At 49.9% G+C, this 17,630-nt stretch overlaps 1 protein-coding gene across 1 annotated transcript in view; it reads left to right on the plus strand.

Moving 5' to 3' along the window:
* Positions 1–17,630, plus strand: part of XDH (xanthine dehydrogenase) — a 67,428-nt gene that overhangs the window by 24,569 nt on the left and 25,229 nt on the right. Inside the window, exons 7-17 of the mRNA XM_015566422.1 lie at positions 1,816–1,884; positions 2,197–2,283; positions 3,356–3,497; positions 5,388–5,480; positions 6,075–6,226; positions 7,429–7,522; positions 8,783–8,892; positions 11,021–11,205; positions 12,189–12,363; positions 13,814–13,897; positions 15,365–15,534. Coding sequence (XP_015421908.1) covers positions 1,816–1,884; positions 2,197–2,283; positions 3,356–3,497; positions 5,388–5,480; positions 6,075–6,226; positions 7,429–7,522; positions 8,783–8,892; positions 11,021–11,205; positions 12,189–12,363; positions 13,814–13,897; positions 15,365–15,534 — 1,361 coding nt within the window. The remainder of the gene's footprint in view (positions 1–1,815; positions 1,885–2,196; positions 2,284–3,355; positions 3,498–5,387; positions 5,481–6,074; positions 6,227–7,428; positions 7,523–8,782; positions 8,893–11,020; positions 11,206–12,188; positions 12,364–13,813; positions 13,898–15,364; positions 15,535–17,630) is intronic.

Genomic DNA, 17,630 nt, shown 5'->3' on the forward strand with positions numbered 1-17,630 from the left:
CCTCCCTCCCTCCCTCCCTCTCTCCCTCCCGCCCTTCCTCCCTCCCTTCCTTCCTTCCTCCCTTCCTGTCTAAATAGGAAGGGCAAGGGCAAGGGCAAGGTGGGGGTGGAGAGGTCCAAACCAGGGCAGTGCTGAGATCTGACGGCAAAGCTGTGAATATCAGAGGGGCCTGTACTTGGGGCAGCGTTGCAGAGGGTAAAGGCAAAAGAGGTTTTCTCTCCCAATGCCAAGTCTGCAAGGGCCTTCCAGTTCTCAAAGGCCACGCCCTGGCCCTCTGAGAGCTTTCTTGGAAAAAAAAATAGTTTGTGACTCATCCTTTGGGAAATGAGAGGATACAAGGGTGTCTCCCGTGATTCATGCGCAGAGGGGCTGCCCCGGTCTGCTCCTCCAGGAATTGGCTGCCCTGGAAATGTGCCCGGGCTGTGCCTGGAAGTTCCCCAAACTTGGCCTCTCAGCACAATTCCATGATTTTGGAGTGTCCCGTGGGGTCCTGAGCTCAGAGTCCTGCTTTCTATTGGCACCCTGAGAGGTCCTGGGCAAGTCCTTTCCCCAGAGGTAAGGGGTCATCAGACTTGTGCACTTCCCCTGGAACAGGCCCGTAATGAGGAATAAAGAGCGCTTAGCTTTCTAGCCAGAAGTGTCTAATCAGCCGTGGTGAGGCCCAGGCACACTTGCTAGGCAGAGCTCTGGACCCAGCAAGCAGTCTTGGACATTCTCATTAGGACCCCCACAAACCTCCTACCTCGGGGGTGCCCAGACAAGAACTTGGTGGATCTAAAAGAGGGGGCTCTTGAGTGCTGAGAGAACCAAGGGAATTTCTGTCCCTCTTCCTAAGGGAGCAGCACTGAAGAGGGAAATGGGCATAAAGAAATGTTTTGATAAAATAGGATGACCTATCTTTATGGAGAAACTAGAGGCCGGGTGCACGAATTCGTGCATGGATCAGGTCCCTCTGGATGGCCTGCAGGGATCGGGCTGAAACCCGCAGTCCAATGCCACTTGCAGCTTCTACCTGTCGCTCCCGCTCATCCCAGCCCCACTGTGCCTGCCACGGGCTCACACCCAATCAGTCCTGATTGGGAGAGGCTCGCGTGCTGCAGCAGCACTCGCCAGCCATGAGCCCTGACTCTGGCGCCTTCCCAAGGGGAGTGGCCTGTGGGATCAGGCTGAAAACGGCTCTCCGACATCCCCCGAGGGATTCCAGATTGCAAGAGGGTGCAGGCCAGGCTGAAGGACCCCACTGGTGCACAATTGGGCCAGGGAAGGACCACGGGAGGGCTCCAGGGTGTGTCCAGCCCATCTCAGTTCCAATCGGCTGGACCTCAGCAGCAAGCTAACCTACCAGTTGGAGCATCTGCCCCCTGGTGGTCAGTGCACGTCATAGCGACTGTTTGACCAGTTGGCTGTCTGCCCCCTGGTGGTCAGTGCATGTCATAGCGAGCAGTTGAGCATGTTTAGCATATTATTAGCATATCACGCTTTGATTGGTTGGTTGTTCTGTGTTTCAATCTATTTGCATATTACCCTTTTATTATATAGGATGTTCTTAACATTAACTTTCCCTGCTGTTTCCAGGAGAGATCTTATTTGTTTATTCACAAGTTATTTAATCTACATTAACCAAGCAAGAGGAAGTTAAAGCAGAGCCCTTACCTCTATGCAAAGGCAAATGGATGTGACAGGGTATCTACTAATACTATTGATGCTGGAGTGGGTGTCAGAGCTGGATTTCACTGGAAATTAATAATGTAGGTTCTTCCGCTTCCGTGAAACTCTTTGCAAATATTTTTGTGTGAACGTTGGTCATCTCTGTAGGATGGTGGGTGCTGTGGAGGGAATGCGGACAACTCAAACTGCTGCATGAACCAGAAGAAAGACGACACAGTAAGTGGGCCCTTCTCTCCCTGGAAATCTGGGGACCAGTCGCAGTTCAAACGAGCCAGTGGTCTCTCTCTGTACTCTTGGCAAGGGTGGCTGCAAGAGGAAACAGTTAAACCCAGACTGAGAGAGTGGAGACTGTGCATATTAGCCCTGGTTCCTCTGGCAAGACCTTGGTCCTGCATCCAGGAGCTGCCTGCCCCTCCACCAGTTTGCCGGGGGCTGCGAGTGAGCTTGCTTGGACAGGGGGCTGCATTGGTCCTATGGGCATTTTAACAGGGAGATACTGTACCACACATCTGTTCCCTATCCCAGCAGGTCACTCAGTCTCCATGTTTATTCAACCCAGAGGAGTTCATGCCCTTGGATCCTACCCAGGAGCCCATCTTCCCACCAGAGTTGCTGGTAGGTGATGCCCCAAGGAAAGGCCCCTCGAGGCTCTGTGCCATGAGTCCCCTGGAGACCTGCTTTATTTCATACCTCCTGGGAACTTTGTATTCTCCTTGTCCTCCAGGTCTCAGCCTGAATTTGCCTTCCTTTCTCTGACACCCAGGGGTCAAGTCCCTCTTTCATGTGCTCCTCTAGGGACCTACATTTCTCTCCTTCTCACACGGTCTCTCTGAGGACAGGAAGTGGATCTCTCTGGTGCCCTGTGTATAATAACAAGGACTCCAGAAGTATGTGCTGGCCTCCTGGTTAAATCTAATGCAAAAGCCCCCCAAGCAAATAGTCCATTTAATAAACAAAAAACAAGCAAAGCTGGATTCAAAGGACACACCCAAGCAGCTCTGCTTTAAGGACATCTCTCACACCCCCTTTCTTCCCTTGACGATTTGGTTCCTTCACGCCAACATTTGTGGCAAGGAAAGAATCAAGCCAACCTCAGAGCTTCTCAAGTGCAGATTTCTCAGGGGCTGTTGAGCACACGAGGACTCCTTGAGTTCAAGGGCCAGAGAGAAGGGCTGCGCAGCAGGCTGCCAGCATATCCTCCTCTAGATTGGGCAACCTTGAAACTGTCAGTGTGATTTTGGGGTTTTCTTCCCCAGCCTCACCCCTCATGCACTGGGACCAACTCTGCATTGCATTCCCTTTGCCACCCCTTCCTTTGCTGCCCCATCTCTGCCCACATGTTGTGCACTGCTCCTCCTGGGGACAGTCCAGGTTGCCTTGTGACTAGTGACCTTTGGCAGGTCACATAACTTCCTTACCGATACAAGATGTGGCTCACAATGCCTCCTTCACCGAGTCTTCTGATGGCTCAGTGAGCTAATGTATGTAAGAGCTGCAACCTAGTTCCTGCCTCCATCCATGCAGTTTTTCTCCCTTCTCTTTGGCAAGTGTTTTCATTCTGAATTCAGTAGTAAACAAGTCCATAGAAGAGTTGGTCCCAATGTGGACCTGAAGCAGGGCCATGGGGATAGCGGTGGAAATGGAGTGGGGAGAAGGAGACAGCTCATTGGAAAATGGCATTTTTCAGAGGCTGAAAGACGCGCCCCAGAAGCAGCTACGTTTTGAAGGGGAGCGTGTGACCTGGATCCAGGCCTCCACCCTGAAGGAGCTACTGGACCTCAAGGCGCAGCACCCCGAGGCCAAGCTGGTGGTGGGGAACACAGAGATTGGTAAGAGCCTGAGGGGCCTGACTGGGGGCCAGGGACCCACTGAGGAACCCTGGGCCCTTGAACTTATGTAAAACTCTTGGCTTTGGAGACATGTTTCAACCCCTGGGTCTTCAGAAAAATGATATCTCCTCCCTTGCTCTCATTTTCCCATTTCACATGTGGGGTTAATAATGCCTCCTTCAAGAGTTGTCCTGAGTATTAACTGAGATCCTTGTTAACTGTTTTCCATAGACATTTTTAAAGTGCCAGCTCTGTGCCAGGGACCCTGGGAGGGACTGGGTACCAGGATGTACTGGACACCGTTCCTTCCCTCACATGTCTTCCCAGTCGGAGGCAGGAGGGACCGATGTAGGTAGACTGTCCAGGCTGGTGCCTGATGGATGCTAGGGGTTCCATACATGTCACTCTCTTCTCCACCCTTTTCTGGGGGTGCTGTGGTAAGGCAAAGGAGAGGAGAAATCCAAGGGTGATCGTTTGTGTTGCCCATGACCATGGCTACCTGTCCTGGTGGTGCCTCCACCTGGGACATGAGGCCCACAATATGCCAACAGGTCAGGGAGACTCGAGCTGTGGAGTTTTCCTGGTGCGTGAAGGGACTGGAGCAGAGGTGCCCAAGGCCGTGCTCATCTCCATCCATTTCTAAGCCAGGCTTGGCCCATCTCCACTTTGCTGGTTTCCAGGCCCAGAAAGGCTGGAAGGAGAAGACTGTGGCACAGCCAAGGTCTGCCACAGAGGACGTCTGGTTTGGGGGAAACTTGACATACTTTTAAGAAGCCAAATTCAACCTGTGGCGCTAGTTCTGGAAGGACCCTGGGTTCTGGTTGGTTCTGCAGCCACAGAGAAGAGAGCTTGGCTCGGTTCCGTGCTGATGGAGCACAGAGCTGGCCATGCCCTGTGAGCATGTGTGTGGTACAGAGTCCCCAGCCAGTTTTGTGACACCTGGATGGCAGGGTGAGATCTGCCTCAGGTGATGCGATCCTATGGCCCATATAGCCATGGTCCTGGGTAGCATGAGTTAAAGTGGAGAATGACTGGATGGAAGAATCTTCAAGATCTTTGACATGTGACAGATTCCTTGCCATGGGCCATAAACATCCTGAGCCAAGTTAGATTCTTAGAGATAGGAATTCCCAGAGATTTTATAAGCTTCAAGTTAGAAATAATTTTTTAAGATCACTCCATCGGCTCCACCTCTTCCTTCCTTATACAGACCCAATAGAGTAACCACTCACAGCTGGGGCAGGTGTTGGGGAAGCTGGGTGTAGAGAGAAACTTAAGACTTTCTGTCTCCATCTACGTTCTTTGTCCTGGGAGCTGGTATTCAGACGGGCCAGACTCCCCACAGCCTGGGCCTCCTTCAGAAATCCCAAACAGCACGTGAGAGGGAGGACGTGGGACAATGCACAGTCATTTCCTTTTTACCTTTTCCCTCTATCGGCCCATGGGCGAGGCTGGGAGTGGTGCTGGGTAATTGAGTCTGAGGAATGGGGCGAGTCTGTCCATAGAGTTTCTACCTTGATTAGCAGATTTGAAGTTTTTCTCTCAATTTTCCTTTTCCTCTGAATGTTAAACTTTCGTGTTATTATTAGTTACATCCCAACTCTAATAATAGCTCAAATTCTGAAATCTGCCCATGCTTAGCTGTGTAACATGGTCAAGAAACTTAACCTCCCTTTACCTCAGTTTCTTTGTCTATAAAGAGAAAAATCACAGTATCTCCCAGGGTTGTTGTGATGATTAAATGAGTTAAAATATGTAGTGCTTCAGAGAGTTACTGACATATTTTAATGTCCCATGTTTTCTAATACTGCTCCTAAACACACACACACACACACACACACACACACACACACACACACCTCTAACTTCCGGCTTCCCATTTCCCTTGAGGCATTGAGATGAAGTTTAAGAAAATGCTGTTTCCTGTGATCGTCAGCCCAGCCTGGATCCCTGAGCTGAATTTAGTGGAGCACGGCCCAGAGGGTAAGGGAGGTTCACCTGGACCCCCGGAGGGGCTGGGATGCTGGGGAAGAGTCCCCTTGGGGGGTGGTGGGTTCTAGGACAACCTCCCCTTTGGCTCTAGCTGCCACCTGCTTGTCCTGGAGCCTCCCCGCACAGGGGGAGGGGCAAACCTCACCACCTTTCTCCATCATGGTAGGCATCAGTGGGCAAGGGCTGTGAGATCTCCAATAGTCCTTCTCAATCCTGGCCACACCTTAGAATCACTCATGGGGTCAGGAGCCTGGTGTGGGCAGGCATGCGTGGGTGCTTTAAAAAAATAGGCCAGGACTTTACCCTCAGAAACCTGATTTTATTGAGTGGAGAACCGCTGGTTTAGTGAAGGAGCACTCTGGTTGTAGGCTAAGAGGCCTGGGGTTGAGTCTTGGATCTTTCATTAGCTGCGTGGTGGTGGGCAAGTCACTTAACCTCCCTGGGCCAACTTTCCTTCATCTGTATAAGGATGCGAGTCCTGGTGCAGCCGCACTCAGGTTGCGGTGAAGCTTCAGAGACTGTGTGTGTGAAAGTGTTTTCTGCGCTGGGAAGGGGATCGCTGCTATTCTGAGTGTGTGTTCCCAGGGATCTCCTTCGGGGCCGCTTGCACTCTGGACTCTGTGGAAAAGACCCTGAAAGATGCCGTGGCCAAGCTTCCTGCCCACCAGACAGAGGTGTTCAGAGGCGTCCTGGAGCAGATGCGCTGGTTTGCTGGGAAGCAGGTCAAGTCTGTGGCGGTGAGTCCTTGTCCAGGGGCCTCGAGGCCCAGGGGACAGGGCCTTTCACCACACCAGGAGCCTCACACTTGAATGGGTAGAACTGCCTGAGTGTTTGTTAAAGATGCAGATTCCTGGGCCCTGTCTCCGAGATGCTGGCCTGGAAGGGCTGGGGTGAGCCTGCAGGTGCTGCTGGTGCAGGTGGTCTGTGGGCCACTCCAGGTGACATTCACTTGGACTCAGTCTTCTCCCTGGTGTTGGAGAGATGGGGCCTTCTGTCTGCCCCGCTTCTGATTGGCCCAGGCTCTCAGCAGGTGGATGAGAGATAAGTTAGAGAAAGGCCAAACCAGGGAGCGGCACAGCCTTTCCGCATGAGGGGTAGAACCAGAGGTAGACCCCCTGAGAGGAGGGAGGGCTGTCACAGTCAGCCTTCAGACTAAACCCCAGATTCCCAGTTTGCAAGTGGCATTCGCACACAGAGCCATTTGAGGCTCATAATTGTTGCTGGTGTTGGGAGGAAAGCTTAGCCTTCTATTCTATTCTATTTTTAAAAAACGTTTTTTTAAATTAAAACAAACAAAAAATAAAGCAAAACTGCCCACTCCATTCTCCACACCTTACCCCAAGCCCCGGCCGCTTCTGGGTATAGATGAGGAGATATAAACAAGCAATCTCTCCGGAGTCCCCAGCTCAGCTGGCATCTACTCTCAGGGAGGGTTTGCTTTCATCGTGCAGCTGGCTCCCTCCCTGGTTTCCAGGAGTGAGGACCCTGGGTCTGGTTCTCCCAACATTCTTTGCCAAGTTGCCGGGAAGCTCAGATCCAGTTAGAACAAATCATTCATCCTTAAATCTTCCTCCTCTTTGTCTTTGATCTTTATCTTCAGTACTGACTCTCTATGGCTCTGTGATCAGCCACCTAAACGCTTTCAGAAAAAGGTTGGGCGACATTCAACATATGAATCTCAAGGGGCTGAGTGAGGTGCACTGGCTGCTGACTTTCAGAGCTGGGCCCCAATCCCAAGCGGTCAGATCACAAGTGTCGCACGATGTTCCATGTTCTGACTGCGGAGCTCTCACTGCGCCGGGGTGTGTCTCCAGGGGCTGGAGGTCGGGCCTCCCTTCACAGATGATGCCTGTCATCCTCCCACCCTGCGTTTGGGAGCCAGCTGGGTGAGCATGGGTTTCCGGGCTGGGCTCTCACGCACACTCTCTGCTTGTCCTAGTCCATCGGAGGGAACATCATTACCGCCAGCCCCATCTCCGACCTCAACCCGGTGTTCATGGCCAGCGGGGCCAAGCTGACCATCGTGTCCAGAGGTGAGCTGCCTCGTGCAGAGGGTCCTGCAAGAGAAAAGTCTCGCAAGATGGGTTACTTCCTGGAGGGACAGAGTCCAAGGTGCAATGACCCCGCTGTCCTATGGTTTGGACTCCTGGAAGCTACAAGGGGTCACTTCTGTTGGGGGCCAGGAGAGCTGGGCCACTTCTTTATTAAGAATTCACAGCCAGCTCGGTCCGGAGGCCTTACCTAGTGGGATGCTGGAGCCAGGATGCACCAGCTCACCGCAGCAGATCGCTGGGTCAACAGCGTTTGTGAAACACGACCGTTACTAAAAATTAAGTTATATAAGCATGAAATAAGATAGATTATATTAATGACAAAGGTAATGAGCACTCAAAATTCACCACTTGCTAATTATTTTACTTCGTTTTACTGTTGTCTGTGCTGTTGAGGCTCCTTCCCTCTATCTGTCTGCAGTGGAGATCTACATAGTAGTGTGCTACTGTGCATCCTTCCTTGTCAGAGGGTCCCCAGCACCTCCCCTGGTTTGATGACTTGCCAGGAGGCCTCACAGGCTCAGCATATAGTCATACTCATGGCTACGGCTCATTACAGAAGGAGGCTACAAGGCAAAATCAGCAAAGGGATAGGCACATGGAACAAAGTCCGGTGGAAATCTGATACAAGCTCCCAGGGCCTCTCAGCGGATCACACAGGACGCCCTTGACTCCCCCAGCAGCAAGCCCCCCAGGGGAAGTGCAGGCGACCAGGAAACTTGTTAGGGGCTCAGCACCCAGAGATCTAACTGGAGGGCTGGTCACACAGGTCTGCCCGGTACATACCAAAGTCCAGAGGCCCACAAGGAAAGCAGGTGTTCAGCATAAACCATGTTGTTTTTACAAACTGTGAGCCGTTCTTATCAGGGAATGCTAGGAACCCTCTGGAGACCCACGTTCCCAGAGGACAGCCAAGGGCCCACCTTGTAAACAGGCCTTTGAGAGGACAGCAGTCCTTTTTCTAACTCCACATCAGTAATGTCATTCTGGTAGCTTGAAATTGGCTATGGTGGGAGTATTTATACCATAGACACAGGCAACTCAAGGCCACACCCCCAACAGCTGACTGTTAACCATTCACCGGCGTACCATTGCTTAAGGATGTCAGATGGAGGGCCTTGACCCCAGTTGTGCCATCCACTCCCGTTGACTGTGGGCATCAGAGACCAGGATGCAGAAGCCCACTGGTGGGTTGCCCTGTGCTTTCTCACATCGGTCCCTCTTCATCTTGCCTCTGTACAGGCACCAGGAGAACGGTTCCGATGGACCACACCTTCTTCCCTGGCTACAGAAAGACGCTGCTAGGTCCAGAAGAGATACTGCTTTCCATCGAGATCCCCTATAGCAGGGAGGTAAGGTGCTGAGCTCGAATCACTCCCACACCCGCCAGGCTCCGGACAAGGAGAGCGGAGTTGGCTTCGGGACCAACCTTAGCATTCTCTCAACTGTAACACTGATGCTTTTGTCTCTGAACTTTGCCTTTGACCAGCCCTATTCCTCTCTGGACAATGAGAAGTTTTAGGGTAGGGAGCATAGAGCATGGAGAGAAGCTAGATGTGCGATCCTAAGTGAGTCAACTTACCTTTCTGAGCCCCAGTTTTCTCACCTGTACAATGGGCACAATGTTACCTACTGGGAAGGTGATTGTAAGGACTGAAAATAATTCTGAAGGTTCCTGGCAGATGCCTGGGAGCCGGTGGAGATCACACATTACAGAAGGAGGATACTACTGGTAACTAGCAACACACTTTCAAGGATGCATCCTGCTGGCGAGTATTTCTCCCCAGGTCAGAGGAGACTCGATTTCATCAGGTGAAGTGTGGGGCTCATGTGCTAAGGGAAGAGGCTGCCTGTAAGTCAGACCCTCACATGCTGACCTTGCGCTTGACAAGGTGTTTACTCACTGACCTTGCTCTGGGTGGATGAAGATTCCAGCTTGTTCAGCACGTCAGGGCGCCTCTGGCCGCCTTGCTCTTGTTCCTTGGGGCCTGTGGCGGCTTCACCTGGCGTGACTCACGCCTCTCTCAGCAGCACGTCATTCCATGATGGGCCTTGTAGAAAGTGACCCGTGAGAGGCTGGGAACCAGCGATAAAGGAGCGTATGAAGGGTTTTCCACAGCTAGTGCTTGAGTGTTACGAGGCATGTTCCACCCTGGCTAATTTTAACCTCCTTAATGAAAATGCTAATTAAATTAGAGCAATTCCATCCCTGAGGTGGTTTCTTAATGGTGCTCTCGCTTGTCCTTAAAGACCATTTTGAGCAGTGATTCCCAGAGTTTCGTATTTCACAGATCAGTAAAAGATGGTTAAATTACGAGGTTGGGAAAGGAGGCAAGAACAGCATAGAACTGCCCGGTTTTTATTTTGCCAGGCAAGGGTCGTAAAGTATCTCTCCTTAAAGAAAGGAGATGTGAATACTCAGAATCAGGAAGGATTTCTCAGGAAAGAACAATTGAGCCGACACTGACCTTCCCTGGCAGCCCAGGGAAAACGTCACAGGGGACTGGCACAGCCCTGGACGTGAGCAGCTGGAACCTCTGTCCCAAGACCAAGTTCAAGGTCTGGGCTCATGGCCCCCGGGCCTGTCTGACACCAGGAAGCGGAACCAGCTTTAGTATCAGGAGGGGCCTCTATGGCTTCTCCAAACAAAAGCCTGTGGTCATTTCGGACCTCAGCAGTGGGTCTCCTGCTTTCTCCAACAACCCTTCTCTTATACCTCCCCGCTGTGAGGTGAATCAGAGTTTGTGCCGCCAGGGTGAGTGCGAACCTCAAGCAGAACCTGACACAGATCGGGCTGGATAGCGCATGGTCCTTACCAGGAGAGCAACCCACACTTTCCCCCTGACCCCAAAGGCAGAGCTGGCTTAGACTCAGGAAATGGGTGATCGAAGGACAAAGGCAGCCACTGCCTCATAGTGCGGTTGGTTCTTTCGGCCAGGAAGCCAGATTTCTAAGCACAGCCCATAGGTGGAGGGAGAGCCAGCTAGGGAGCCAGCGACGGGGCTGCAAGCTGCAGGCTGTTTCAAACACTCTTGGGCATTTCTCTGTATTTGCTTGAGAGGCAGTCCGGCCAACAGAGGTTTCGGCACAGCCCCCGAGAGGCCGTGTGCTCTGATACCGGGCACCAGGGTAGGGAAGGTTCTTGGGCCTGAGGGGTCTCAGGGAAGACTCTATGAAAACACCCTTCCTTTCTCAGCTATTGGGTTGACAGCACCCCGTTCTTCTTTGTCCCTGACTTTGTTTTCTGACTAATAGGGAGAGACCCTGACCCTCCCAGATTTGGGGAATGCTATCTGGAACTTCTGAAAATGTGATGGTTAGGCTCCATCATTGATCCCTGTCACCAGCTCCTTGCTGATGTGCGATGGTGTTGTCTCCTCACCTCACCTCCCCTCACCTCATATCCCTGTGTTTCAGGCTCACCATCTGCAGTCTTTGCAAAGCAGGGTGGGAAACTGGTACCGTCCTCTTCTCTTTCAGGGCGAGTTTTTCTCAGCCTTTAAGCAGGCCTCCCGGAGAGACGATGACATAGCCAAGGTGACCTGCGGCATGAGAGTCCTGTTCCAGCCAGGAACCACACAGGTGAAGGAGCTGGCCCTTTGCTTTGGCGGAATGGCCGACAGAACCATCTCAGCCTTCAAGACCACGCGGAAGCAGCTGTCAAAGTAAGAGCTAACAGTAAAACAATCCTGCTACTGCCCTATGCTGCTGCTACTCCTCCTGTGCTGCTAGCGGTATTACTATTGCTGCTACTACTGTGATTACTGCTATTACTAGTAGCATTATGACCAATAGTATTGCTGCTGCTGTACTATTACCATTGCTGCTCCTGCTGCTACTATTGCTACTGCTATTACTAGTACTACACAGCTGCAACTATTATTACTATTGTTGCTTCTAGTGGTGGTATCACTGCTGTTGCAGCTACTACTTCTACTACTACTATTACTACTAGTGCTTTTGCTATTACTGTTACTACTACTGCTTCTTCTACAACTACTATATTACTTCTATTTCTACTACTATTACTATTGCTCCCACCGGTACTACTACTAGCACTACATGTGCCAATGCTAATATTACTACTACCAGTATTGCTATTAATGCTATTACTAGTGCTATGCTATTACTATGGCTACTACTATCACTATAGGTACTATATGGGAGCAATGGAACCAAGCACTTCACTGGCACTATTCTATGTAATCCTTACCATACCTGTATGGATAGATAAATCTTAATGTTGGAGTCTGGTTCCAATTCTTGGCTCCAACACTTGCCAGATGGGTATAGAATAAGTCAACTATGCTTCAGTTTTCTCACTGGTAAAATGAGTATAAAATTTTTCCTACTATTATACATTTTAATTTAAATTAAAAATGATGTTTCATAAAAAGCACTTAGGACATTGTAAGGACTTAATAGACTTAACTATTATTTTTGTGGTCTTTTAAAATTGGATCTGTTTTTAAAGATGAGAGAACTGAGGCTCTAGAAGGCTAGTAACTTGCCTAAAGTCACACAACCATGAGTCTCTGAGCCGGATTTCGAACCGAGGTTCACATGGCTCGGAGGCCCTGTGCTCACCGCCTGCACAATGGTTCTGGGGGCGGGCTGGGAGCGCTCTCCCACACCTGCTCTCCGGCAGTTTCTGGAACGAGAAGCTGCTGCATGAGGTGTGTGCAGGCCTGGCGGAGGAGCTGTATCTGCCCCATGATGCCCCGGGCGGCATGGTGGACTTCCGGCGCACGCTCACCCTCAGCTTCTTCTTCAAGTTCTACCTGACGGTGCTTCATAAGCTGGGCAAAGACCATCCGGAAGACGTGAGTGTGGGGCCTGGGCAGAGCACGGACTCTCCGCAGCACTTTTGTTTGGGAATTTGGGTAGCGGGTGTGGATGAGACAGTGCTGTGGACCAGGTGGGGAACTTGCTTCTTTCCTGTGGACATGAAAGGGCAGAGGAGCAAGGACCTGGGACATAGCCCAGGGAGCCACACGGAGTGGGATCCAACTGGGTGGCTGAGAGGCAGAGCACTGGGCTGGGAGTCAGGGACCTGGGTTCTTGTTCCATCTGTGTCATTATCTCAAGTGGGAACTTACATGGGTCATAACTCCAATTCTCAGTTATAAAATCTGCAAAAGGGGGGAGGGGGGTAGACCAGATGATCCTTCAGCCATACCGCTGATACAGCCATGGTTTTGTAGTTGGAATGGGAGCGTAGAGAATGATGAGAATGTGGAGCGTGGAAGGGGAATGCCAAGTGGGAATGCCAAGGATGTGCAGTCAGGAGAGGGTGCTGGCTGACGTGGTCCAGCTCCCCAGACTGGTTCACCAAGAAGCACTTATTTTGCACCTTTTAGACAGTAAGACTGCACTGGGCGCTAGGGGGTAGCCGAGTGTGGCGAGAGCATGGTCAGTGAAGGCCAGTCTAGTGTGATAACCGCCAAGGTGGAGCCTGAGGAGCAAAAGGAGGGAAGGCTTCACAGGTGTGGGGACAGCAGAGCAAAATTCCTCTTTTAAAAATCCTCATGAGGCAATGTTTTCAGATTATATACGTAATAAAGACTTATTGCAGAAAACTTTAAAAAATACAGAACGGTAAAAAAAATTATTCTCACATTCCAGAGAAAACCACTGCTAATATTTTTGCTTCTTCCTCTGAACTTTCGTCTACATTTATCTGTCCATCTGTCTCATTTTGTTTGTCTACTCCATCTTCTCTCTCTCTCTCTCTCTCTCTCTCTCTCTCTCTCTCTCTCTCTCCTTCTATCCATTGATATATCTATCATCTTAAGATCTTTTTTATCTGGATATATCATTTTCTAAATAAATTTGAGGTCATGCTGCATGCAGTTTTATTTCCCCCTTGAGTCTATTGAGATGATATTGTGAACATTTCCCATATCGTTAAATATTTCCCACAGAATTGAGGAGAAAAAGGAAGAGTTTTTCAGGAAGGCTGGGAGGAAAATAGCCCAACAGAGAGCAGCATGCATAAATGCAGGGAGGAGGGAAGCCATTAGGTGTGTGGGCAGAAGTACGTGCCACTCATTACGCAGGGGGCGTGGTGGGGGTAGAGAGGCAGAGGCTGTGGGTGAATACTGAGCTCTCAGAGCCCATGGTCAGTATTGAGACAGATCCAGCCATTATTAGAAGGAGTGTCAAATGAGGAGATGAGGGGAACAGTTGTTACTTTTGCCAGTTGGGGGACACCCAAGGTTGGGGTCAATGATGAAAATAGTCAAGGTCACCTCTGTTACCTTGCTTCCACAGAAGTGTGGCAAACTGGACCCCACCTTTGCCAGCGCCACCTTCCTCTTTCAGAAAGACCCTCCGGCCAACGTCCAGCTCTTCCAGGTGAGTGGAGACAGTGTGTGCTAACATCAGGGGTCCTTGCAGAGTTCATCAGATGACGCTGACCATGGGCAAATGACTTACTCGAATTGCATGTAGGTGCTTAAAGCTCCGTACTGTTGTGCATAACTATCCAGGGAAGAAAATGGGAATTATGTTAATGCCAGGGAAGCTATTTCCCCCCTTACTCACCTAAATTTTTCTCCTGGGATTACTTTCATCTTCACCTGCTCCTTAAAGAGAAATTTCCCTCCCATTTTATCTTTTCTGGCCCCTCTGTGGGACTAATATGCAGTCATGTAAGCAAACAAAACAGAACAACAACAAAAACAACATTCTATCAGCAGAAGCTTTTTGAGAGGTACTAGGTAAAAGGTCAATTTTCCTAGAAACGTTTTGGGTTCTGTGGGCCATATAATCTGTGTTGCAACTCCTCAGCTCTGTTATTGTGGCACAGCCAGAGGCAATACATAGATGAAGGTGTAGTGTTCCAATAAAACTTTAATTATAAAAACAGGCAGTGGGTCAGATTTGGCCCACAGGCCACAGTTCATCAGCCCCTGCACTAGAATGCAGTGGCTTAGTGTGTGAACTCTGGGGTCCGACCACCAGGACTGGAATCCAACATAACCGTGGAAGCTTAGACAAAATCCTCAATTCCTCTGTGTCTTTGGGCAAGCTAATTACCCCCACAATGTGGACAATGATGGTACCTCTTTCATGGGATAGTTTTGAGGACTGAATGTGTCAGTAAAAGTAAATAGCTTAGGCATTTCCTGGCACATAGTAAACATTCAATAAATATTAGCCATTACCAGTTTTACTTAAAACATAAAACAGAATTTTATTATGAAATGAACACATGTTAGAACACTTTGAAAAATACAGAAAAGACTAAAGAAGAAAATAAAAATCACCCTAAATCTTACCTCTAAGAGAAAAATCATTATTATATTTTTGTTTACTTTCCATTTTTATGAATATATGGACATATATATGCTATGTTGATAACACGTGCTCTTTTTTTTACTATGAAATTCAAATCATTTTTAGATACACACATACACAATGCTTTATGTCCTGTTACACTTAACACGAGCTTCCTTCTCATTAAAATTCTTCAAAAGTATGTTTTCACATTTACATACTATTCTTTATAGGAGAGTAACATTATTTACCCAATCCCCAGTGAATGGACATTTAGGTTCCTCTCTTGTGTTTTTTCCGGTCCTGTACGTGGTGAGCCTGTGACCACCTTCCTGACGTCTTAGCACATGCCGTTCTGTTTCCGTCACCGCTCCCCTCCTGCCCCTCCATTCTCACTCCTTAGGGTTGCTTTGCTGCCTGGCCTGAGACTCCCCATGTTTTCCCTGGGCCTATAGGAGAACAATGTCCCCCCCCCCGCCCCACCCTTTCCACCCCCTCGCTCCCCCGTTCAGCTCAGCCTGACTGGTGGCCATGTCATTCCAGGAGGTGCCCAAGGGTCAGTCTGAGGAGGACACGGTGGGCCGGCCCCTGCCCCACCTGGCCTCGGCCATGCAGGCCTCCGGAGAGGCCGTGTACTGTGACGACATCCCTCGCTATGAGAATGAGCTGTCCCTCCGGCTGGTCACCAGCACCCTGGCACACGCCAAGATCAAGTGAGTATAGTGAATACACTTGGAGAGGAGGGCGCTGGGAGCACCCTGCCAGGCACTGGAGATGTACCTTTGTCAGTCCAGAGGGGAAGATGGGGATCATCTTAAAACTACAGCCTGGAGAGGAGTCCGAGAGGTTAGGGGCTTGGGGATGCCAGGAGGGTGAAGGGTGGACTTGCAGAGGTAAGCAGGGGCCAGATCAGCAAAGCCTTGGATTTGCTGGACAGAGAGATTACACTTGAGCCAAAAAGCAATGAGGAGCTGCGGAAAGGCCCTTAACAGGATCAGGTTAGATCTGCACTTTGGGTATTGGGCTAAACTTCCATGTGAAATTTCAGAACTTGAGTCAGCACTAAAGGGAAGAACATGGCCTTAGAGTGAGGGACCTGGGATTAGATGCCTGCTCCGGTGCTTAGCAACCATGACCTTGGCCTGTGTGCCTAAGCTCTAAGTTCCCCCGTATGTACTAGTATGTAATAGGATGTGTTTGTGAGGGTTAGTGATAGTGTCCACAAAGGACCTAGCAGAAAACAGTCTCTTGTAGCTGCTTATGGAACTTTGAGAGCCTGAATGGCAAGAATGCCACCCCTATGTTGTTGTTGTTGTTATTATTATTATTATTATTAATAGTAATGATTATAACAAACCCCTTAACATTTATATGGAACTTAATCACCACATTTTGGTGTAAAGCATTTTACATATATTGGCTTATTTATTCCTCACAATAATCCTATAGGCAGGTCCTATTATTCTCTACATGCTCCAGATGAGGAAACCGAGGCACAGGCAGGGTAACTGACTTGCCCAGGTCATACGGTTGGTAAGTGGCAGAGCCAGAGTTTGAAGCCAGGCAGCATTAGCAACTGGGCTGTGCTACCTTTGGGTGTTCAGGATGGAGAAGGGGACTTCATTTCCTGGTGACCCTAGAGACACATCCCACTGAGTAGACCAGCGACAAGTGACCCTCCTTGGGTCTTACCACGGCATGGATGTGGGATCGGGTCCCCTTGTCATTGGTCTTTCCTCTGCTGACACTCCTAGCTGGAAAAAGATCCCAGGAATGGGAAACTCTTCCAGGTCCCTGAAAAAAAAAAGTTTGTTTAAGATGATATGGTTGCCAGCTATGGGGTAAATTCATTTGCCTTTGTCCTTGTCTTGAGCGCATACTGAGAGTCCCATGACCAGCACCATCTCCACTCAAACAACTTTGCTTCGTCCCAGCCATGTCGGGATGGATGTGGGAGGGCGAGGTGGGGGACTCTATGGTAACTGCAGTGATGGGGCTCTCCCGACTGCTGGCACCTGGAAGGGAGTGTGGTAGAGCATAAGTGGACCTGACGTTGGTGCTCTTCACAACTCAGCCCCAGTCCCAATCTCACTACGCTGCTCTCTGGCTGGGTGACTTTGGACAAGCTCTTTAACTTTCCTGAGCTTGAGTTTCCCCAAATGTAAAGTGGGGACAATGACAGTGACTTTCTGGGGCTCTGGCGAGGATTACCTATTTGAAAGTTGGTTGGTACAGAACAGTTCCCATACCTTTCTCTGAGGTGCCTCTGCTCTATGTCCCCATGGGGTCATGGGCCAGAGTGAACGGGACACAGTTCAGACTGTTATAATGGATGGACTCTCCATGCATTCTCCCTTGGAGGCCTGAATTGTCTAATTATAACTGGGGTGCCCTACCATTCTGGGATAGCTCTGTGCATGTGGGGAGAGAAATCTGTCTGGGTGACGATGCTCAGGTCCATTGGATGAGTACAGCAGGGCCCTAACATGCTCATTGTGGATGGGTATTAGCTGTGAGGTGGGCTTTAGCCAGCATTTAGATTGCTGTTCACTATATTTGGTTCCCTTGTACTTGGCTATCGGAACAGGGTATAGTAATAAGTCCACGAGGGCAGGACTGTCCTTTTCATCTTATCTTCCCAGCAGGATTCAGCATAGCAGCCTTCACATAGTAAGCATTTAATCAACACTTTGCCTAATAAAATAGGATAGAATAGAATAGAATGTAGAGGAGGGAGAAGTTAGGGTGGAGGAAAACCATCAAAATGAGGACAGTTGGATGGTGGGTCTCCCACTTTGGTTTTCCTGCT

Source organism: Myotis davidii, unplaced genomic scaffold (genome assembly GCF_000327345.1).
Source record: "Myotis davidii unplaced genomic scaffold, ASM32734v1 scaffold238, whole genome shotgun sequence".
Classification (NCBI taxonomy): domain Eukaryota; kingdom Metazoa; phylum Chordata; class Mammalia; order Chiroptera; family Vespertilionidae; genus Myotis; species Myotis davidii.